The sequence below is a fragment of the Staurois parvus genome, unplaced genomic scaffold (assembly GCF_062004578.1).
Source record: "Staurois parvus isolate SC_StPar_1 unplaced genomic scaffold, SC_StPar_1.0 ptg000113l, whole genome shotgun sequence".
Taxonomy (NCBI): Eukaryota; Metazoa; Chordata; class Amphibia; order Anura; family Ranidae; genus Staurois; species Staurois parvus.
The window spans coordinates 989646-1015046 of NW_028317909.1; the positions used below are offsets into that span (position 1 = coordinate 989646).

Genomic DNA, 25401 nt, shown 5'->3' on the forward strand with positions numbered 1-25401 from the left:
CCAGTCGAGCTCTATGGTGCCGGACAGTGAGCACAGGGCCCACTAGAGGACGTCGGGCCCCCAAGCCACCCTCATGAAGTCTGTTTCTGATTTTTTGGTCAGAGACATTCACACCAGTGGCCTGCTGGAGGTAATTTTGTAATGCTCTGGCACTGCTCATCCTGTTCCTCCTTGCACAATGGAACAGATACCGGTCCTGCTGATGTGTTATGGACCTTTTACGGCCCTGTCCAGCTCTCCTAGAGTAACTACCTGTCTCATGGAATCTCCTCCATGCTCTTGAGACTGTGCTGGGAGACACAGCAAACCTTCTGGCAATGGCACGTATTTATGTGTCAACCTGGAGGAGTTGGACTGCCTGTGCAACCTCTGTAGGGTCCAGGTATCCCCTCATGCTACCAATAGTGACACTGACCCTAGCCAAATGTAAAACTAGTGAAAAACAGAAACGATGAGTAGGGAAAAAAATGTCAGTGGCCTCCACCTGTAAAACCATTCCTGTTTTGGGGGTCGCCTCATTGTTGCCCATCTAGTGCATTGTTGTTTACTTCATTAACACCAAAGCAGCTGAAACTCATTAACAACCCCCTCTGCTACATAACTAACCAGATCAATATATCAATATTCCAGGAGTTTAGTTGACTTGATGCCAGACTCTGATTAAAAAATGTTCCTTTAATTTTTTTGAGCAGTGTTTTTGTGTTAGTGGAAGAAACCAGAGCATTATGGAAAAAGTTGTGCCAGTATTCGGAGCATACAGGTTCCAGAAATATAACATTAGTATGATCTAATAGTTTGCACAATCCAACTAATGCATCTAAATGTGTTTGAGTTATGAAAAATGTCACGACCCACACAGCATCATTTATTTCTCCCTTGTATTTTTCTTGTTTCAGGTTGCTGCTGAGCTTGCAGCTAAGGAGGAGGCCAAGGAAAAAAAGAAAAAGGAAAAAGGGAAGAAAGAAAAAGAGAAGAAAAAGGAAAAAAAGGGAAAAACTAAAGCTAAAGGGAAAAAGGGGAAAGGCACCGAAGAGGTAGGAAGACAGCTGTTCTTAGTGACACCTGACAGCACAAAAACCTGTGGTGCTCCATTACCTCTGTCTCTGTCTCTTTTATAGCCACAGTAGACATACAGTATATACAGTACACAGCATAAAAGCTCAAGTAGCTGCATCAAATGCCAGCAGAAAGAACATGTAACAACAGCAATACGGGGCCTTTAAAAATAGTGAATGTATGTTTACTGCTGATGGAGCGTATAATCTGAAAAGAAACACAGCCACTCTAAGGCCCCTTTCACACGGGAAGGGGGGGGGGGGGTGGCTCTGTTTAGATCAACAGAGGATCTGTCCGCTGTCAGTTTATGCAGAGCAGACATACATAGACAGAGCCCGCTCTTGTCTGCGGGCAGCTGGGAGTAAATGGACTCCACTGTCCGTTTACACCCGACTGCCCTCCGATCCAATCCGCCTGAACGGAGATGGACAGATCCCCTTCCATGTTTTTAGCGGATTGAAGGTAGGCGGGTGTAAACAGAAACGTCTCTTTATACCCACCGGTCCATAGGGGTGATTCAAGGGTCTGATCAGGGTAGCCTGAAAAACTGACAGGCGGGCCTGATTGGACCCTTTGTGTGAAAGGAGCCTATGTGACCGGGGTTATAAAAATTCGACAAAAAAAATCTGTTATCTGAATGCAATGGCTCTCATATTTTTAGGTAGAACTTTATGTAAACTGATAAAGATACATCTTCTAATTCACATACAGGTGTACCTTGGTTTACAAATGCCTCAGTTAATGTAATTTTCGGTTTACGAGTGAAAATCAGTTAAAAATAATGCCTCGGTTTACAAATGTTTTAAAAAAAAATTTCGCAATACGAAGTGTATGTTGGTGCTGATTTTTAAATGCAATTGCTGGCTTTTTTTGTTCTTCACTACGGCTCACAGAATTAGCTGTCACTTTCGCCCGAGTTAAAGGAAACTTTGTTTCTTTCAAGAAACTAAAAGGAAACATTGTTTCTTTTAACTCGGGGAAATAAACTAAAAGGAAACTTTCTCTTTTAGCTGGGGGGAAAGTGGCAGCTGAATCTCTGAGCTATAGTGAAGAAAAAAAAAAGAGGTAATTACATTTAAAACCCGGCACCATAATAAATAAAAAAACGGCGTGGGGTTCCCCCTCCCATCCATACCAAGCCCTTGGGGTCTGGTATGGATTTTGAGGGGAACTCCCACGCCAAAATGTAAAAAAAAAGGCGTGGTGGACCCCCCAAAATCCATACCAGACCCTTATCCAAGCATGCAGCTTGGCAGGTCAGGAAAGGGGGGGGGGGAGGAAGCGACGTTTGTCACGAAACATGTTGGGCATTGCCAACAACGTCTGAATATCCCCTACCCCTCCGAAGGATTACTCTTATCAACATCCGATGTCATCCTCTTATGTGGTTGGTGGGTTACGGGATATCTGCTGTAGGCATATGGTGTCAATGTCATTATATAGGATAGAATTTTTAACAAGATGTGTTGTTTAATAAAGGAATATTAATTTTATTTTTTTGTGTACCGAGTTTCTGTGCCTAGAAAGTCCATCTTCAAATCATCCTTTACAATCATTTTGCAATTAGGACGTGGCACTGTATAACCCATTGGAAGTGATCTCTTATCACCCGAGGGTCACTCCCACCCCTTTAATACATCATTACTACTAAAGTTACCTATTTGGGCTAATCACTCACAATATTCTTGGAGAGGACAGCAGTATACTATGATACCTTTGTGGCCTGTAAAGAGGAAAGGATTGCCACTACCCCCGACCAGCCTGGGTGAATAAAGTATTAAGATCATCCTCAGTCTACATGCCTCCACCAAACCACACACCCTGATTCATTTTGCTCCGCCCACCGTGGCTTAGTCATAGGATGGCCTATTTAGTAAATTATGTTGTAAAATTTTAATTTTTAAAATGTTAATGCAAACAGCCAAGATAATACAAGTAGAGAAGAGACAAAGTGCCAAAGCTGTGACTGGCATTGGGGCATAAAAGCAGGATTAAGGAAGCTAATGCAGGTATAGACCAGAACCCAAGCAATTTTTTTTCAAAACAGATTCTCTTCAAACTGCAGATTGGAGGATCTGAAATAAATATCAGTATTGATCTATACTTTTTAGAGTTCTTTTTAAGGAAGCAGCACTGTCAGACTTTTTCAGTCTCTTTTGATCATCTGTATCCAGTATTGTATCATCTACCAGCTCCGTATTTTTAAGCTGACTAGTGAGAATAGTAGGGCACACTTTTATGTCTGGAGGCATTGGCAGAACAGCATAGTCTTTCAAACCAGCCATAGACCATTTAAAACCTAGAGCCCAAACAGGGCAGCTCTGTGTTTCCAGCTGGTTCCACATGCTTGACCACTTAAAAAAAAGAGATAGTTCTTTAGAAGCATGAACATTTTTGAAACAGTCACAGGAATTTTTTCCATGAGACTATTGCTCAACCCTCAAACTGACTTATGTTATCTACTATGAGAAAATCCATTGTATCCCATGTCCATACTGTTCACCACATACAGTGGGTATAGAAAAGAATCACCCCCCCCCCATTAAAATAATCACTAATTAACTAATAAAATAATAATTTTGTTGCTTTGCAGCCTGAAATGAAGACAGGCACCGTTTTTGTTTTATCCAGCTGTATTTGCTCATTGCAACTTATAACATCCAAGTGAAAGATATAAGACCAGCATGTCAGAAAAAAAAAGAATTGCTGAGTTGGAAAGAGATCGCCCCTCTTTGTGTCAGTATTTTGTTGAACCACCTTTTGCTTTAATTATAGTCTGTAGTCTATTGGGATATGTCTTTACTAACTCTACTTTGCATATTTAGACTTTGCAATATTTGCCCACTCTTCTTTGCAGAACTGCTTAAGTTCAGGTAAATTTGATGGTGACTTGGTGGACTGCAGTCTTTAAGTCATTCCACAGATTTTCAATGGGGTTAAGTCTGGGTTCCGACTAGGCCATGCAAGGACATTCACCTTTTTCTCCTTCAACCACTGTGTGGTCATTTTTGCTGTGTGCTTTGGCTCATTGTCATGTTGGAAGGTAAACCTTCTTCCCATTGACAACTTTCTGACAGCAGATTTTCCTCAAGAATTTGATGGTATTTTGCCCCATCCATTTTTCCTTCTATCCTGATAAGTGGTCCAGTCCCAGCTGCAGAGAAACCCCCCATAACAGGATATTACCACCTCCATGCTATACTGTAGGAATGGTAATATTTGGATTGTGAGCTGTTTTGGATTTCCGCCAAACTTATTATTGAGGCCAAATAATTAAATTTTAGTCTCATCTGACCATAACACCTTTTTCCATGTAGCCTCAGAAATGGCACGGTGCGTTTTGGGAACGCTCAGTCATGACTGCTTGTGGCCTTTTTTGAGGAGTGTTTTTTTTCTTACAACCCTCCTATACAAGCCACATTTGATTTGTGGAGAATTTGTGATATTGTCGTCACATGCACGCAATGACCACTCCTTGTCATAAGTTCCTGCAACTGCTTCAGAGTTGCTGTAGGCCTCTTGGTAGCCTCTCAGACCTGTTTCCTCCTGGCTCTTTCATCCAGTTTGGAGCGATGTCCTGATCCAGGGAGGGTCTGTGTTGTACCAAATACCGTCCACTTCTTAATAATAGACTTCACTGTGCTTCTAGGCATTGATAAAGCCTTTGACATTTTTTTTGTATCCATCTCCTGCCTTGTGCCTGTCCACAACTTTATCCCAGAGATCTTTGACACCCATAGTTGATTGTTTGCTTCAGTTGCACTATCAGGGACTGAAATGCTGCAGGAAAGCTCATTTCATGCTGAGCTAATCAAAATTATCATAGCTGATCACAGTTGAAAGTTATGTACCATTGCGAAGGTGATTAGCTATACCTGATTGAGTCATTTTAGAAGGATGGTGATCCTTTTTCCAACTCAGTGATTCTGTTTTTGATTTTTTTCTGACATGTTGGTGTTATTTATTTCACTTGGATATTATAAGTTGCACTGAGTAAATACAGCTGGATAAAACAAAAACTATGTCTGTCTTAATTTCAGGCTGCAAAGCAACAAAATGTGATTATTTTAAAAGGGTTGATTATAATCCCACTGTATTAACATGAAAGTTAACATAGTGATATATTAACATTGAATGAGGTGAAAATTTCATAACACGTGGCATTTTGTAATTAGTAAAGTGGGTATTACACAGAATTAAAATAAATAATAAATATAAATTAAAAAATCCCAGTGTTAGAGAATTAGAAGCTGGCAGCAGGCAGTACAGCTCCTGTCAAAAGTCTTTTTTAGATTTTCACTTTCCAGTCCAAAACTAAATAAAAACTTTTGATGGGACTTGGTCTGTAAGTGATGGCAAAAAATAAAAAATAAATTATATCAAAGAATCAATTCACATGTATGTTACTTGGTCAGGAGCCCCATTCAGCCCCAGTCTGGGAATAATGGACACAAATATTAATTGTAGTGCTGGCTGTGGCTTTAAACATGTATCCTGTTTCAAACAATTTTTATTAAAGCCACAGCCTACTTTTAAGATCTGTATTCACTGATAACAGACTGAAGCTGAAGAGTACTTTAGAGGCTTCAGGAAAACTGACGCTTGCTGATTATTATTCTTTTATGATATAGCTTTTAACCATTAAAGTGTTACTAAACCCAGGACCCTGCATTCACTATATCTGATCTCCCACAGTACACACAACATGGAAATTTAATTATTTTAGTAAATATAAACTGCTGAGAATTTACCTTTTCTCATCAGCAGTTAGGCAGTCTTGTGACTTCTGTCAGTGTCTATCAAACCCTTTCTTAAAGCTTGAAGGAGTTTTCATTCTACCCTGATTGTCCTAAGAGGCTGCATAACACCTGACCCTGTCTAGACAGCACTGACTGAACTTGTGCTGATCACATGCACTCTCCCAAGAAAAAAAATACTCTCTAGCAATACACACCAAACTGAGCATGTGCACCTTGCCCCCAATGCTCTGTTCTATCAGCAGATGGATTGGGGACAGTAGAAGAAAGGGAGGATCAGAGAAGACAGATTCAAACAGCCTTTTTAACCACTTAAGAGCCGCCCCATAGTAGATATGTCAATCACTGGGCCCTGGCCAGTGATTCCCAGCTGGGACTCGGTGATCGTCGGCAGGGCTGAGAGGGGAGAGATCTGTGTGTAAACAACACAGATCTCTCTCCTGTCAGCATGGATATGCTGCTTTGTATCTCTCTGCACAGCAGAGAGATACAAAGCAGCATGTCTCCCAAGTAAAACACAATACAGCACACAGTGTAAAACAGCACACTGTTAACCCTTTGGTCGCTCCAGATGTTAACCCCTTCCTACCGTTAGTACAGTGTCAGGGCTCTTTATTAGCACTGATCACTGTATTAGTGTCACTGGAAATGTCAGTGGCAGTTAGTCTGTTCCCACCCAGTGTCAGAATTCCCACCGCAGTCCCGTTATAAGCCGCTGACCCAGTATGTATACATGTAGCAGAATACATTTTGACCTAAATTTATGAAGAAATTTTATTTATTTTTTTTTTTATTGGGTATGTTTTATAGCAAAAATAGTTTTTTTTTTCAAACTTTTTGTTTATAGCGCAAAAAATAAAAACCACAGAGGTGATCAAATACCACCAAAAGAAATTTCTATTTATGTGAAAAAAATTTAATTTGGGTGCAGCATTGCATGACCACGCAATTATCAGTTAAAGTAACGCTGCGCCGTATAGTAAAAATTGGCCTGGTTAGGAAGGGGGGTAAATCTTCTGGAGGGCAAGTGGTTAAACAATGAGGAGGATTTACCCCTCAGGTTCCACAGTGAGTATAACAAGCATGCTTTACTGCAAATACAGACTGATTTTACTGTTGTGGGTTTAGTAACACTTTAATAATTTAACATTTTTTTATTTTGGCATGTAGTCACATTATCTGTTGAATAGCCTTTTGGATGCAAATGTGACTGTAAAACTGTGTAGAATAATATACAAAACCGACTTTGCAGTACTGAATCGGACATGCTTATCTATTGTGAAATAGTTCCCTAAGGTTTACAATTGGTCTTTTGAATATATATGTGAACTCTATAAATACAGTTCAGAGAGGCCCATTTCCAGTAAAATTTCCCAAAATATCTCTCATAAAGTTGCTTAGTCTTTCTACAATGGCCAGTGGAATTGGGTGGGATGAGTGATCTACATGCAAGATCTTATGCTGGAAAAGATTTAGCGACAGCAAGACTTTTAGTGTACTGCCACGGGGGACAAGATCATTACATTATGCTATCAAAATGTGTTAACAAGTAACACACTCTAATCTGGTCCACATGTTGTGTGTCAAAAACATCACATTAGCCCCATTAAGCTTTAATTCCATCTGGCATTAGTGTTTAACATCAAGCAAACTAGATCCATCAGTGCTTTGGTTCATAATAAATATTTCAGTGATGGAAATCTGCAACCTCTGGGTATAATGGGGAGGCCATATAATGAAATTCACAGCCAGTTTGCAGGTTGTCCTACTTAACAGAATACATGAATAAATTCATTATTTATTTTTATGGTCAGGGATAAACAACTTTTTAAAACAATTGTCCAGTAAATATGAGATATAGCATATTAATATTTACAGGCTGTCAGTTTGCTACTTTGATGAAAGAAGCTTGTTGCTTTATAGTTCAGTGTCCCATTAGCAGTCTTTACTCAAAAGTGTTCATGTTGATGGACATTCTAGTTTTTATTCAAGGCATATAGCCATGAAAAAAGCATTTGATAAGTACAGGCTGCAAATCAAATATACCTAAAAGGACATAATGGGGTTGATTTACTAAAATCTGGTGCAGCTTGCATAAAAACCAATCAGCTTCCAGGTTTTTTTTATGTCAAAGCTTAATTGAACAAGCTGAAGTTAGAAATTGATTGGCTGCCATGCACAGCTGCACCAGATTTTGCACACTCCAGTTTTAGTAAACCATCCCCAGTGTCTAAATAAACACAGTTCAATGCAAAACTGGTCAAATGCAGCCTCTGAACTGTCACATGTACTGCTCAGTTGAAGTCAGTGGGATATTGCTGACCTGTGTTTGATGTCCGTTCCACACAGAAAAACAATGCCCAACAACATGAGCTCTTGATCAGACAAATTGGGTCTTAAAGCATGCAGTCCTTGCGTGATTTGCAATAAAACAACAGTTTAAAAATGTATAAACGTAAAAAATAAATACATTTGAACCAGAACCATTAAAGATTTCCTTCAAATATTGTATGATCGTGGTTTACGCTTATTCTTATGCTTATTGCCTACAGAGTCACATATATGCCCAAAGTTTAGAATCTTGACTCTGTATACAATAGGACCAAATCTGGACGGTGCAGAAAAATCTTTAGATGAAAGGAAAGTATCCTAATATAATTCAGAAATTTAAAGAAATGTGTGGGTTTTATTATGAGTAAAGATACCCACTGAGAAGATGGACCACATTTTCTTTAAGATAAATTGTGACTAAATAGCTAATTAACCCCTTGAACGTAAAAATGTTGAACATTAACTCCACAGTGATGGTGATGTTATATGGTTGACAATGCTATTTATGGAAACAACACAAATTCTTTTGTATTTATTTATTTATTACAGATACTTTAGCACCATCAATTTATGCAGCCCTTTATATATATATTGTACATTCACATTAGTCCCTAACCCTCAAGGGGTGTACAATCTAAGGTCCCTAACTCACATTCATACATACACATACTAGGGCCAATTTAGACAGGATACAATTAACCTACCAGCATGGGAAGGAAAAAAGAGGAGACTGAGAGAAAGAGATCCCTAGAGTCAAGGGGTCCCAATGAGGACAAACTGCGGCTTGCATGATAATATTAGGGGTCATATCAATGGAATCCCTTTGGTTACAATTCACCAATATATAGCTAATGGGCATCCCGTTTTTTTATCATTTTTGTTATTAACCTACCAGCATGCCTTTTGGAGTGTGGCAGGAAATCGGAGTACCCAGAGGAAATACCCATGCAGGCACAGGGAGCACATGCAAACTCCAGGCAGGTGGTGCCATGGTTGGGATTTGAACCAATGACCCTTGTACTTCCAGGCGGAAGTATAAAAATATATATCTGTTTCATATAAAACAGATGGCGTCTATATAATAAATGACCCCTACAGTGATGTAAAATTTCTCTTTCTTCTTATTCAATATCCTTCCGTGTGTGATTCTTACTTCATCCTACACTTGTTACCCTCAAAAACAGATATAAACGCACATAGTGTATTATCCTCAGTTACACTCACAGCTATCAAAAAGAATCATACCCACAAAAATGAGTGTAAAATCGTGCTTGACCACTCCACCATGTGTTCACTTCAATACATCTGTAATGCTTACCCTTACCCTCTATTTACTTGAAAACTGCCTTATAACAAATTCCACCAACAGGATTCTTCCAATATACAGCCTCCTCTTCCGTCCTCCCTTTCATAGGAGATATACCCTCCAGAGAAATATAATATAGTGTGATATCTTCAATACCTCAAAGTGCTTTTTTATTGGAATAAATAGTTGGTTTTAAAAACATAATACACTATGTATGCTTATCTATCCTGACCGATTATGCATTTCCATTAGAAACCGGTAATACTACTGGCCAGGAAAACTGTTTTCTATCCTACGCTTTTGGACTGGCTTAGGTGTCCATTTATGACACACAGAATAGCTGCTATTCAGAGGATCACAACTATTCTCTGGTCATTCACAGTTTATGACACTCAGGAGAATATGTTCAGCCCTTCTCTGGAGATCTGTGTTCTCCCTCCAGATTCTCCAGCCCAGAGCTGGAGAATCGGAGGGACCGCAAACTAAGCAGAGATAATTTACCTCTGTTTAGTAAACTGATCTTTTACTGTAATCTCGTGAGATTATAGTAAAATCAGCCGTTTTCCAGCGTTTGTAGACCGTTATCCCTTCGTTTGGAGAACTGATCTACATATGCTTCATAAACGGCATTCACAGGAGAACTGTTTTCTCCTGAGAATGCCAGAGAACTGAGCAGCGATCTATTACTGCTGGTTCATAAACGGACACCTTAGTTTGGTAAGGTGCATGGTCTGTGAGGTGGTGGAGTGTTAATTCACTTATCACTGGTGGTCACAATTGATGATTAAGGGGAGCATGAGAGAGCACGATATTGAGGTTTTGAAGATATCACACTATATTATATTTTCCGGAGGGTATATCTCCTATGAATGGGAGGACAGAAAAGGAGGCTGTATATTGGAAGAATCCTGTTAGTGGAATTTGTTATAAGGTGGTTCTCAAGTAGATAGAGGGTAAGAGTAAGGATTACAAACGTATTGAAGTGAACACATGGTGGAGTGGTCAAGCACCATTTTATACAAATGTTTGTGAGTGAAATTCTTTTTGATAGCTGTGAGTGTACTGAGGATAATACACTATGTGCGTTTTATATCTGTTTTTGAGGGTAAGAAGTGAAAGATGAAGTAAGAATCACGCATGAAAGGATATTGAATAATAAGGAGAAATTTTACATCACTGTAGGGGTCATTTATTATATAGACGCTGTGAGAGACTTTTATTTGGACTTTCAGGGGAGAAAGTGTTATCTTGGCGTTTAGGATTTGAACGTTTATTTGACTGTGCACAAACAGGGGATACTGGTTGTAAGGAATTTCATATCTGTTTTATATGTCTAGTTATCTAGAATTCCAGTTTTTATTCTATATATTTTTCAGACAGAGAGATAGTAATGGGCTACAGTAATACAACTCTTGTATTACTTATTAAGTGGTCCTAATACAATCCCCTGTTCCAGAGCTGCCTTCTGATCTAATAGTGTCCTCTAACTTTTTAAAGTGCTCTGAGTGGTTCTGACTGTTGGCAGCAGGGTGAGTTCCCCCATCAGTGAATTACACATAGTGCTGTGAGTATCATTCATGTCACTGACAACTGTGGAGAAGAAGAGGAGCAACCTTGGTGTTACTTCAAATAAGTGAAAACGCCAGTTTTTTTATGTCCTGGGCACTATAGTTTTTCCATTTTTCAAATATAAGTTTTTAATTATTAAAATATGTGAATTGCTTCATCGTAAAAATAAGTATATGACAGAAAATGAATTATATGCAGAGAAACAATCAAGACTTCATGCACACTGGATGTTTTGGTAACGCTGGTAACGTTAGCTGTGAAAAGTCACGTTAAAACCATACGTTTTTCAGCTTTTTTTTAGCGTTTTTGCATTAGCATTTAGCTTTGTTTTGCGTCGTTTGGGTCAAAAAAGTCCAAAAACGCCTGTTTGCTGCGTTTTACCTTGTTTTGCTGCATTTTTCAGTGTTAGAGCATTTTTACAGCTAAAACAATTCCCCTAGAAATCCACTATTCCTGGGTTTTTTCCCCAGCCAAAAAACGTCCCAGCCAAAAAAGTTGATTACAGTCTATGTGTGCATGGACACATAGGATAACCTGCTGGGGGGTTTACTGGCTGTAGAAAATAACGTCAAAAGCCAAAAACAGCCGCTGTAAAAACTTCAAGTGTGCATGAGGGCTAAAAGAGAAGAACGGCCAAAGTGTTTTTGGCTATACTTCTTTTCTGGGTCACATGCACTTGCTTTTGCTTTCCTGTGACCCAAAATCAGCCAACAGCGGCCTGAAGTCTGCTGTCAGCTGATGTCACAGAACAGGTCCAGACTCTAGAACAATCTCAATAATAATTTCAGAATCCACCCAGATTCCTGACCGGCAGCTGGCTCAGCCTCTCAGTGAACCACTAAACCTTGAGCCAGCCATTCCTGCCCCCCTTCCCTGCCCCACGCTTCAGTGATTGCTGGAAGGGCAGAGCAGAGAGCTGGTGACTGACAGTCACCATTCCGCTCAGAGAAGACCAAGAACTGAGTGACCATTGGTCATGTCATTGTTCAGTTCTTGAGCTTAGAGCTGTCGAGGGACAGCTGCAGCATCAGACCGATGCTGCAGTAGGAAGGTGAGTACATATGTTTGTTTTTGTTTTTTTTTATTAATTCTCCTTTAAGCCAACTATACATTTGTAGAATTTCATTGGACATTTTTCATTTTAGGAACATTCGTTTTTAATCATTATTGTGGTCAAATCAACATTCGTTTTCAACCACAGTGATGAGAAACTGCGAAGGAACAGGATGGACAATTTTTCTTGAATGAACGAATTTCTAACAGTGTATGTGGTTTTTGTTGGGCAAATTATGCTCATTACAAAAATCGAATGTTAAAAGCAAACAAAAGTACTTTTGAATGATATTCATCCAGTCATGAAATGTACAATGAATTTTCATACGGATGTTCATGCAAACTACTAGTGTATATCCAGCTTTAGGCTCATCATTCACAAATCTGACCACACGATTTCTGTACAATCAACTTTAGAGCTACAAAAACTGTAATTTGAGGTTCTACCTAAACTATCCAGTCAGTTTGTATCCAATCAGGCAGGCCTTTGCACCACATACTTGTTGGTAGATCTAAAGGTAATTGTACAATCAGATTGTAATATGTGTTGGAACATTTTGAGCTCGTTCACATTGGTGTGTGTCTGGAGTAAACAATGCTGATGATCCAGTCCTGGTTTCATAAATATTTTTATGGTTATTACTTAAGCAACATTTCATTAAGTTCTATTCACATAGTGCCGTTGTGTTACAGTAGTTTGTGTCATAACTGGTGTGAAGTGGCCTTAAAGGGGAAAAAAAGGCTTTTTGTTTTGTCTTATTCTGGGATTGCTCTGGGCTAGGCTGCCCGATGGAATCCCAGCACCCTCAGTGGGACCCAGCCGTTAAAGTGGAAGTTCAGGCAAAACCTAAGGCTAAACCTAGATCAAAAAAGCCAAAATGATGCAGCTTAATCATATGAGATTTGAGTAAGTGCTGAATTTAGCGCGAAACGTGTAACCTTTTTAATGTTTCTGTCATACCTGTTATATCATTTTAATGTTTCAATAAAAATATCAAGGAGTGCATCAATATTCCAGATTTGTGCCTGTTACTAAGGCTAAAGCTACTCCCACCCCTATCCTAAAACCCAGTACACACGGGCCGAATGTCGGGCAGCATTGGCCGGTTCAATAGAAACCAGCCGACATCTGGCTGCTGGTTCGGTAGAAGTCGGCCTAATGGCCGGCTTCTGTCAAAGGGGCATGACCGAAAAAGGTCTGCTGATCGGCTCCCAATTAGCGTTCTCCAGTGGCGGCTTCTGTGTACAGGAGTGATTACATCACCCATAGGCTTACTATGGGGCGTCCATTGTCGGCTCCTCTACACTGAACATGTCACTGACAGCTGAGCCTGGGACCGGACCGACTTCAGTTTAGGTACGTATACAGATCTTTTTTCCTTACAGTGTTAGATAATATAGGCTTAGAATGGTGGTTGGAGTAGGTATAGCCAGGTTATAGTTAGGTTTTGCCTGAACTTCCACTTTATATAAATCTAGCAGATACATTTAGTTAACATTCAGTGCATTTATTTCATATAAACAACACTAAAACAACAGGCTGAATTTTCATTACTTCAAACCTCTCCTTGTGTTTTATTGTACCCTTTGTATTGCTGGAATGTCTTGTATTTTTCCCCTAAACTAATACAAACTGCTTCTATCAACAGAGTGCTACATAATATATCAAACAATACCACTTTGTTTTATACATTTTTAAACTAGCAAATAAATTGTGATTTTATCCATGGGGATCTGTATGGTCATGATCAAATGGCCTGTATATTGTATAGATCAGTGGTTCTTAACCTTGTTGGAGGTACTGAACCCCACCAGTTTCATATGCGCATTCACCGAACCCTTCTTAATTGGAAAAATAAAATATGATTTTTAAAATTCAAAACATAGGTATATATTTATACATAGGTGCACAAAATGAACAAAACCGTTAAGAACAAAGAACAAAACCATTAAAACATGATTTTCACACAAAAATAAAAACATAATAATGAATATTTACTGCACGAATCATATGAGTCGGGTGTGGGTCTTCACCTCTGCCGAACCCGCGAGACTGACTCACTGAACCCCTGGGGTTCGATCGAACCCAGGTTAAGAACCACTGGTATAGATGATGTGATTCCATTAGCTTGAACGTGTGTTATGGTATTACGTGACTTAAAGAGCAGTGAACATCGTGACTCTCTTTGCTGAATGACACAAGCTAGCTACAGAAGAGATGCTGGCTCCGGGGAAGTGAAAGAAACGCAGCCAATGTGCCGAGAAAGTGGGCCCTGCAGGTCAGAGGAAAGATGTGGTTACAATTTGATGGCAATCTCTGAAAATATGCATTTAATCAATGTGTAACCATAGTCTTCTCCCCATCCGCCCTCCCCTCCGGCCCCAGAAATAACAGAAGATCGGCTCCACACATCCCCCTCAAAGGACTAGGATTATTAAAGGATTATTATTAGAACTTTGTTGCCATACACTTTTCCACATAAACGTGTTTTTGTAACAATGGTAGTGACATGAAACAAATTGGCAGCTGGCACCTTGCCTTTTTTTCTGTATAGTTGCACCATAAAAAATGTGTCTACACTGTGCGACCTCTGACATCTGGCTCAGCACTGCGGCTAGTCTGTCTGATGTCCTTTTCCTTTCTTCTGAAAAATGTTTTAATGTAAGCCTTAAATGTATAAATTAAAATATACAATATGTGAGTGGTAAAGCTATTCTCTTTCATATTTTAAAATGTTCTATTTTTTTATGCAAGAAATAACGTTTGAAAAGTGTACTAGGATATTACAGTAATAAAGTTGTAAATGCTTGCATAGATGCCTATATAAGAAGGTTTTCTTGAGGTAGGCCATGTACAGGGCTTGATGATGGAAATATAGCCTTTGGACACCACCTGGCCCAGGAAAGGGACTGCTTCAACTTTGACAGGGTGGCTATGTGATTAACGCATCTCTTAGGTCCACTGTGTAACTAAAGGAACACCTGCAATTGTTCGCACCCCTGTCTTTCATATATAACCACTTTTCAAAGATCCAAAAACTGCCACATTCCCCATAGCAGTCCATTAGCTACTGTACATACAGCATTTTAAAGAGGAACTTCACCAAGCATTGGGAATATTAAAACTAACAAGCTACAAATACTGTAGCTGTTGACTTTTGAAAGACAGAAACTTACCAGTCCCTGGAGACCAGTGTTGTCTTCCCCGTAGCTGATTCATCTCACTGCTGTGGATCCCTGGCTGCCAAGTTGGATGTGACTTTCTGATGTCTTACAGTCAACTTCCCAATGTGCAGGCACAGGATCACGCAGCACAGGGAGTCTGGTCCTACAGCCTCCTAGCATGTGAGATGTGATCGCAGGAGAATATGAAAGAATATCAGCCGCAATCCACTTGGCTCCTCATAAAGTATTTTTAATAATCAATGAATTGACTGCATACAGCAATATTTCCACCCAAAAACCAACATTCTTTGACATATTTCACCACTCCTGGCTTGCTCACAAGGATAAAGGACTTCCCCTTTCCATGTGAGCAAGCTAGGAGTGGTAAAACGCATTAAAGAAGGTGGGTTCTTGGGTGGAGATACTGTATTGCTGTATGCAGTCATTTCACTGAGTATTAGAAATACTCTAGGAGGAGCTAAGTGGAGTGTTGCTGATATTCTTTCATATTTTCAGTGGAGAGTAGAAACACACTATAAAGGCCAGCACCCAGGTTGTCCATGTACACGAGAGGTCAGTCTTGAGCAAATCTATGGATCTGTGTGTGTTTGTGATCACAGGAGGCTGCAGGCTGGACGAGGTGATGTCATCCTCGCATAGGCGAGAATTGAAGAAATAGGAGCTGATACTGACTAAAAAGGTACCCACTCCCCAAAAAAGCTGCAACTCAGGCTGGAAAGAGGGAGAAAATCAGCAGTACTTGACTTTGTGGGTTAAGTTCCACTTTAAGTTGTCTCCCTCCTATTTACAATATTATTTACCATTATCAATGTTTTCTCATTGTATAGTTCTATGAATGCATGCCTACTTTTTATAATAGCACTTTTTTTGATTGTTAGCACAATTGTTTTCACACTGGAGCGTCAGTGCAACTTTTTTTTTTTTTAATATAGCTTTTTTTCCTGCTTCATGAAATGTATAACCAGCTGGTTACAATCAACCACATAGATTTGGGGCGGGGGAGAGATCTGATCGAAGGGGGCAGTTCTCTATATATTTTTTACTTTTTTTCTTCTCCCTTTCTTTTACCTTACCCTCTATTTTCTATTTTCCATTCTCTTATTTTTTTCCCAAAAGTTTTTACTGGTCCCAAATCTTTATGTAGTAAAAATAGAAGGAAACCATACCCCAGCTCTACTGCTTAATACATGGTACTACATGAGGTTGGGATGTTCTGTCCCCTATTAAGTCAATCCATAGCCAATAAAGCCGGAAACTCTGTGTACTCTTCTTATCAGACTTTACTGATTACATGAAAGGTGACCCAGTGTATAGAATGCTAATGCGTTTCGGCTCTTACAGCCTTCCTCATAGTCAAATTTTGATATACTTGTGGAGTTAAGGTTATACTATGAATGATATGTTTTTTTCATTCTAATTAATTACTGACCACTTCCGTGTAAATGTATGCTCCTGGAAGCTAGGCCATTGCAAGCCCTCATGGACACCAGTTACTTCCGATACATCAATAGGTGATGGGAGCCAGAGATGTTTTTCTTATGTTCTCCCATTTCTTTACTTGATGCAAATATTGTATGTGTTACAAGGCTTCCAACATATGGCTGCTTGTCTCTTCCTTAACCTCTAATCCGAACAAATATTTGCATAATTGTTTGTATCTGTCTTATTCAAGAAATGACAAAAAAATATTGAAACAGAAAGTACAACTGGCATTAAAATTGGCAGTCATCACATATACTGTGGTAAAGTACAATTTTACTTGTGCAATACACTGTTTGATAAAGGATGATTTTACAGATGTAAAGGTAACATTTCAGAAAACAAGGATCTAGGGGTGGAGAAAGAAAAAAAAAACGGAGGTGGTAGAGAGGATATCCAGTGGGAAGAAAGAAGGGAAAAACTGTGCAATTTAGGCATGACAAATGGCAGTGAGTGAGATTGGCAAATACATAGCACAATCAGGTAAATTACATTGTTCAAATCTCATGAGCACTTTCACTGATATAGAGATTTTAATATTGATGAAGACCTTGACATCAGAGAACAATAGTGGACTTTCTAGGCCATTAACAAAAGAAATGGAAAAAAAAATATAAAGATGGTGGTGGGGGCCTTCAGAGCCATCGTGTAATTAGGAAATACTGTAATTATGCCTTATATTTTCCTGCTGAACCTGGGTGGTTAGGAAGCCAGGAATTTTGTTTTGACAGTGTATGCAGGATGCCAAGATCCTATTGAATTTAATGCAGTTATCCTTCTGGGACAAACACCATTGTTCAGCCTTTATTACAGTAGCACAAATATTGTTGTCACTTGGGGCCACCAACAAATTGTACATTTTAACAGGCACTAAGGAGTAATCTGTATATGCTGTGTCAGAGAGGTCACAGGAATTTTAGAGAGACCGTAAAGATTTTATCAGACTTTGTTGAGTCCTACCTGTTCAGTTTGGAAGAAATAATTCTGTGTAAGGTCATGTTTTGTGCAGATATATAAAGCAAGCAGTAGAGGGCGCTACCATATGAGTGCAAAACTGTTCATTAAATTAAAAGAAGAAATAAATTGTTGCACTCACTATATAAAATCTGGGGAAGGCATGTGACCTGTCACAAAGTAATTGTGTAGTCATCTCAGGGTGTGCAGACATCAGCAGGCAACTGGCTGGTCCGGTATGCAGAGCTTGGAAGGCAAGCGGCTGAATGGATTGCAGAGATCAGCAAGAAAGCTGCTGATAGACAGGCACGGCTGTAGAGGCTGCAATGGAACACAAGCTGAGGGTCAACTTTGGCAGCTTCCTGATAGCAGACTCGGGCCTGGTTCGGCTCGGCTCCAGGGATGCTCGAGAATGATGTCAGTACGTCAGGGGCAGGGGACTGACCATTTGGAAACTCGGGCACTGCCTGAGGGCCCGGGGTCAGTAGGGGGCCCCATGAGATGCCCCTGGTACCTTTTTCATAGGCTTTTTTGAGTTTGGGCAAGGACACAGGGGCCCCATGATCCCCTATTGCCCGGGGGCTCCATGAGTTGTCAGTACGCCCCTGGTCTGGGGCATGGTTATTCATGTCTTGTGCAGGACAGATTTGGAATGGGAGTGAATCTTTCATTATTGATCAGCTGATGCACTTGCAGGGCTCTAATGAGGGGAGTGGCAGAGTCTGCATCCCTATAGAAGTGTTTAACCCTTTAGATGTATCTTGCTAAAATGTATCTTAGTGCAGACTTCTGGGAAAATTAGTGAGCCAATCACACAAGCAGGAAATTACATCTCTGGGGGGGTTCTGTGAACAGACTCTGCACAGAAGGCCTTCAGGTAGCCATATTACATTCAATTTTATAGAAAATTACAGTGCTGCAGAATGAAATGGAAAGGTAATCAACTTGCCCAGAGATGTATTGAAATTAGTCTGGTTCCTGCTGAACTGGCTGAATTTCGCTCTATGGCTGGCTTAAATTTCAATCAAGTTTAATCACCAAAAGTATCAAATGGACATAGGCAACCGACCAAAACTGTTGGTGGTGGGTTGCGTTGATCCATCTGTTGTGTTTTTTTGCAATTGAAAGCTGGCTGGAAGTTAAAGATTGCCACCCAGTTACCTAGTATATGGCCAGGGTTATGGTTATCTGAACCTCAAACCTCAGCTTAACAGATAATGGATCAACGCAACCCACCACCAACAGTTTTGGTCGGTTGCTTTTGTCCATTTGATACTTTTGGTGATTAAACTTGATTGAAATTTAAGCCAGCCATAGAGCGAAATTCAGCCGGTTCAGCAGGAACCAGACTAATTTCAATGCATCTCTGGGCAAGTTGATTGTACTGAAGTTAATCTATCGATCGACTTCATTATAACCAGCCTGTCAGTTTTTTTTCATTCAACCACTGCTGGCAGTAATAGCTGCCAGCAGTGATTGTCATTGTATTCTGATGGCTAGGGAACCTCCTGCTGTCAGAATACAATAGCACAGTGGGGGGGATTTACTAAACTGGTGTTCTCAGAATCTGGTGCAGTTCTGCATGGTAGCCAATCAGCTTCTAACTTCAGCTTGTTCACTGAAGCTTTGGCAATAATACCTGGAAGCTGATAGGTTTCTCTGCAGAGTTGCAACAAATTTTGTACTCTCCAGCTTTAGTAAATAACCCCAAATGGGAGAGATGCCCCCTCCGACACTGACTGTGTTGATCTCCTAGATTGTAAGCTCTAATGAGCAGGGCCCTTTTTTTCCTCTTGTACCAAATTGTATTGTAACTGTAATGTCTACCTTCATTTTGTAAAGCGCTGCGCAAACTGTTGGCGCTATATAAATCCTGAATAATAATAATAATGGTGGAATCAAGCAATTTTCTTTCCTTTAACCCGTGGTTGAAGGAAATACATAATGCATGGCCTGCCTTGCTCAAAACTGCCTGACTGTATGGCCCGCATATCTCCTACATTTCAACCTAGATTTATAACATGGGAAAGAAATGTTTTTTTATGCACTGTGCATTGGGTATAACGTATATGATATATAATAAAGCACATATCTCAGGATCTAAACAAAAGGAGCTGTAATAATAAAATTGAGGTGATATCACTAGCTGTTCTGCTTCTAGAAAACAGAATGTTAACCCTTGCTTTATGAGCTAATTCCCTGCAGATACAGAAAATTGCGATATGTTCGGCACTAAAACAAGCAGTGCTCTAATTAAATGTACACAGTTCCATACGTGAGTCATATATCTATGTGATCACACGTGGTGTCTATCTAAGCCGCCATCAGCGCTCTCCATGAATGAACTTGTGAACCCTTATTACTTGCCACTTATCGACTCAAGAACCAGAGTTGTCACCCAATCACGCATGTTATTCTCCAAAATAATACTAATAAGTGAAAACAAATCTAGGATATTGTTTGGTGTTTAGCCAACCTTCTCCAATTCTCCCCAGAACCGCAGTCAGTTTCCATGGGAATAACATTCACATGAAACTTGTAGTGGCAACCACGGGTGCAAATAACCAAATGATTCAAGTTAATTGCATTTACCTCTAACAACCATCCAATTATATTATGCAAACTGCAGGCAGGTGCAGTACAATTGTGATAACATCTGTTTGTAGCAATACAACTGGCTATTATGTTGTCTCATTGTTACATAAGGTATGTGGTGAGGTATGTAAATGTGGGGTCACCTTAAAGGGAAACTAAAGTTATTTTCTTATTATGTTATTATCGTAGGGTTTTTCTTAAAGCTGGTACGTTTTACTTGATTTACGTGCTCCACTTGCCTGATTATATATTTTCTGGTGGTTACTTATTTACCAGAAACTGCAATGACTATCCTTGATAAAGTGGAACTAAACCCTTCTACCCTTTACAGCTAAGGAAGCTTCCATCTTGGCCTCTGTTTTACCTGCAGTTACCATAGTACTGCACATGTGATCAATTATGACGCCAACCAATTGCTGGCTTGACAGTTCGGTTGAGAGCAGAAGAAACTGTAAAAAATATTGCAGTTCAGTTTTATGCACCAATTCACAAAAAGAACATTGGGGAACTGGAGAAAGTACAGAGAAGGGCAACCAAACTGAGGCACGGAGGAGCTCAGCTATGAGGAACGATTAGAGGAACTGAATTTATTCTCTCTTGAGAAGAGGAGATTAAGGGGGGATATGATCAACATGTATAAATACATCAGTGGTTCATATAGTGAACTCGGTGTAGAGCTATTGACCCTGAGGTCATCACAGAGGACAAGGGGCACTCTTTACATCTGGAGGAAAAGTAATGTAATCTCCAAACACGGAAAGGTTTCTTCACAGTGAGAGCTGTGAAAATGTGGAATAGACTCCCTCAAGAGTTGGTTCTGGCCAACTCAGTGGATTGCCTTAAAAAAGGCCTGGATTATTTCTTAGATACACAGAATATAACTGGATACTAACATTTATAGGTAAAGTTGATCCAGGGAATATCCGATTGCCTCTCGGGGGATCAGGAAGGAATTTTTTTCCCCGCAGGAGCAAATTAGATCGTGCTTTGCTGTTTTTTTTGCCTTCCTCTGGATCAACTGTGGGTATAGGTTTATAACTTTTTTTTTTTTTTAATGGTTGAACTGGATGGACTTTTGTCTTTTTTCAGCCAGACTAACTATGTAACTATTCACCACATGCCATGAATGTAGCTGCTTGGGAATCAGATACACTGTTTATTTCTACTTTTAGGCCCCTTTCACATGGGGCGGACTCTACTGTGCTTAGTGGGGGATCTGTCTGTTGATCCCCTGAGTAGACCGGGCGGATGACATGTCTGTTTTCTGCTTCACTTATGCAGAGTGGACACAGACGCAGCCCACTCTGCTCTATGGGTGGTCAGGTTTAAACGGACTGACTTCCCTCCGATCCAGTCCACCCAGGCGGAGGGAAATGGATCCCCTTCCATTTTTTTAGAGGATCAGATCGGATTGGAGGTAGGTGGGTGTAAAGGGATACAAGTCCATTTACATCCATTGCTCCATAGAGATGAATAAAGAGTCTGATGGGGTCCGCCTGAAAAACGGACAGGTGGGCCAAATTGGATTGATCACCTGAAAGTGGCCTAAATGACTGCTTAAGGCAATCAGTTGTATTGTAGACTACCCAGAACATATTTTATTTTCAGTAGAAATCTATTACCAGACTTTCTTCAACAGATGTGTAGTGAGATAAAGGAAGCAGTCACTCTGCTGCGTTACAGAGCAGGAAGCCCTGGAAATATATATAAACTATCTTACTGCCAAAAATCTGTTCAGCCAGCCTTGTGATTCAGGCAGGCCTACCACACAGTTTAGCCAGGTTACAGACCTCACTTTTCTTTAGGGTCCTTAAGCAATACAGCTCAGTCTCTGAGTGTGCATCACTCAGAATTCTGCCTCTCTATCTCTCAGTCCTGCTGTGCTGGGGATACTGGGAGTTAACATAAAGAAAAACTGAAACATTTATACTAGCTACATATAAAAATACATTTAGAAATACCTATAATGGTTTTGGGTCAATTTCTCTTCTTTTTCATTTAAACTTTATAAGAGCCTAACCAGTTCTATATTTTTTACTAATATATTTATTTTGCAAACCTTGAATACAGGGTGCACCAATGACACTAATGATGTTTTAAAAAATGCCCGAACAGCAGAAGCTGTTTGGTTTCCGACTTTCTCCATAATCGAAAATCTGCATGGTGCCCTTGGAATAGAGCAGGCAGGCTGGGAGAGGGTTGGGAACCATGTATTTGACTCAAGAAGGCTGATATACCAAAGAATTTGATTCACTTCAATTATCCTATCATGTACAGATACAATTAAAAAAAACAAGAATTTATTTTTCACATTATTTGATAGTTGAAGTGAATTTCATCCTTTTTTGAGTGAAGATTCCCAACTCATTTAGCTTATTAGCTTCATTCAGTTTTGGTACTTAAGCTATTCAGCATTATAAAGAAGAAGCATTTTTTCAGCAAAGCAGTCAAGGTCAGCTTGGTAAACTTATACAAAAGGACATCAACAAAATGGTGTCCATCTGCACACAGATGCCAGCTCGCTGTTGCATAAATGTGAATGAGATGGGTAAAAGATGGCCTCAACTCCTGTTCTCCACCTGTAGAGAACTCCCCAGATGCATTTCGTCCTTTTTGGGGCTTAATTATAGAGGCCTAGAGACCTGTCTTTTGGCTAGAAACGTGCATGTGAAATATTTACTTTCAATATTTATAAAATATTTTAAGACACTTATTTTTATTATATATATATAGATAGATAGATAGATAGATAGATAGATAGATAGATAGATAGATTGTACGCTCTCATAAGCAAGGCCTCCTAACCATCATGTATTGTATTGTAACTCTACTGCCTCCCTTAACGGGCAAGGTGGAGGGATGAGTTGGGACATCATCTCCCCACCTTATCCAATCAGAGAACTCTTTGCATTCATTCAGAAAATGGGGCTTAATTGTAGAGGCCTAGAGATCTGCCTTTTGGCTAGAAACGTACATGTGAAATATTTACATTTAATATTTATAAATTATTTTAAGACACTTATTTTTATTATATATATATATATATATATATATATATATATATAAATATGGTAGATTGTAAGCTGTCATAAGCAGGGCCTCCTAACCATCATGTATTGGATTGTAACTGTACCGCCTCCCTTAAAGGGCAAGGTGGAGAGATGAGTGGTGATGTCATGCTCCCCACCTCATCCAATTAGAGATCTCTTTGAATTCATTCAGAAAATTCAAAGCATTCTATGAATGGCGCCCTTGCCGAGCTGCCGACCTCCTGTGTTCACAATGCAGAAGGCTAGACACTCGGCACAGGACCCAGAAGTAGGTGGAGATCACTGCAGTAGTCTACTTCAGTGATTTCCCACTTCCAGGGGCATCAGCCAGGTATGGTATATACCTAGTTACATTGGTCCAAGCTGGAACAATGTAACTATGTATAAAGTGATTTCCTCTTTAATTTTGTAAAGAATACTGCAAACTGTTGATGCTAAACAACTCCTGTATAATAATAATACATACAAAATACTATGCATTCCCTGTAATCTTTATTTAACCATTACATAACTGGACCAAACAGGAGACCTTTACCATGCCACAAGCTGATATGTTGATTTGTTCAGCTACATCATTGCATTTTAGAATAAACCATTTTTATTGAACAGTGAAGGGTAAATGGTGGACTTTATTCTTTCCTTTCTAAAAAAAAAAAGTATAACAGATTATGCATTTATATTTAAACGCTTTGTTTTATTTGATGCATTTTTAGGAGGAAGAACCAGGCTGGAAAATGAAGCCAAGCCAGTTCTTGCCAGACATAGGGTCTTCACGCCACACATATGAAGGTAATCTATCTTTGAACACTGTTCTGTAAAATGAAAACTGACTTTTGGCTTACGGAGTACTTTTCCACTGTTTAGGTGAGAATGGGCATGAAAGAAGGATTTGCATCTCTAACTGCTCTTACACTTTTCTTCTATTGTCCATGTCTGCTTTCTTTTCAGCTGTTTGGCAAAATCGAGATGAGTCCTGGAATCTTCACCAGACACATGACTCTGAGCTCATAAAAGAAGAAAAGAGGAAGGAAGTAGAAGAAGAGATTAGGCTACAGGTTTGGCTGAAGTTTGCTTCTCTAATCATAAATACTTGTCACCTGAGACTGGACTTGGACGTTTTGTTACTGCTCCAAGCGGAGATCCTGGCACCATACCACCCAGCATTACAATGGCTGGGGATAACGGTTACTGCTTTGCATTTCATATTTTTGCACACTTTGTAGAGAGCATATGTATCTTCCCTGCTTTTTTTAAAACCCCCTGATTTGTGTGCGTAGAAAGCAGGTTTTCCCTTTTCATTATTATAATATTTAAAAGTATGAACTCATATCTCATGTATGAACAGAGGAGCTTTAATTTCCCCCTGTGATATTTTCTATATAATGATAGGTCGATGAGTTGATGAGACAAGAGTTACAGAACCTGAAACTGTCTGTGGACAGAGACAAAAACAAGAAGAAAAAAGGGAAAAAAGGAGGAAAGGTAAGTGACAAGGTCTAGGTTAACCACTTTCCCTCCAAAAGATCAACCCCCCTCCTGGCCAGGCCATTTTTTGTGATACGGTACTGTGTCAATTTAACTGACAATTGCATGGTCATGCAACGCTGCACCCAAATTAAATTTATGTCCCTTTTTTTCCCACAAATAGAGCTTTCTTTTGGTGGTATTTGATCACCTCTGCATTTTTAATTTTTTGCTCTATAAACAAAAAAAGACAGACAATTTTGAAAAAAAAAACAATATTTTTTACTTTTTGCTATAAAACATATCCAGTAAAAAAATGTACAAAATCAAATTTCATCATAAATGTAGGAGAAATTGTATTCTGCTATAGGGCAGCGGGGAACATGATAACTGCTTATAAAGGACTTGTCTTCAGCCCCACTTAAAGGCAGTGGCCTCATACATATATAGAACTTGTGTTCTGGAAATCTTTGTCATGCTTCCAGTGTACTACAGAATAATGAACTTGTATGCATGAGGCCTTTTTAAAGTGTATCTACAGTCAATACTCTTGCAGCTTGGTGTGACAGGCAGTAAGCACACAGAGTCCCAATTTGGCATA

General features: G+C 39.6%; 1 protein-coding gene across 1 annotated transcript in view; it reads left to right on the plus strand.

Moving 5' to 3' along the window:
• DRC11 (dynein regulatory complex subunit 11) overlaps nt 1-25401 on the plus strand; it is a 285978-nt gene that overhangs the window by 229886 nt on the left and 30691 nt on the right. The window contains exons 9-12 of the mRNA XM_089671666.1: nt 897-1034; nt 24050-24125; nt 24285-24391; nt 24726-24818. Coding sequence (XP_089527792.1) covers nt 897-1034; nt 24050-24125; nt 24285-24391; nt 24726-24818 — 414 coding nt within the window. The remainder of the gene's footprint in view (nt 1-896; nt 1035-24049; nt 24126-24284; nt 24392-24725; nt 24819-25401) is intronic.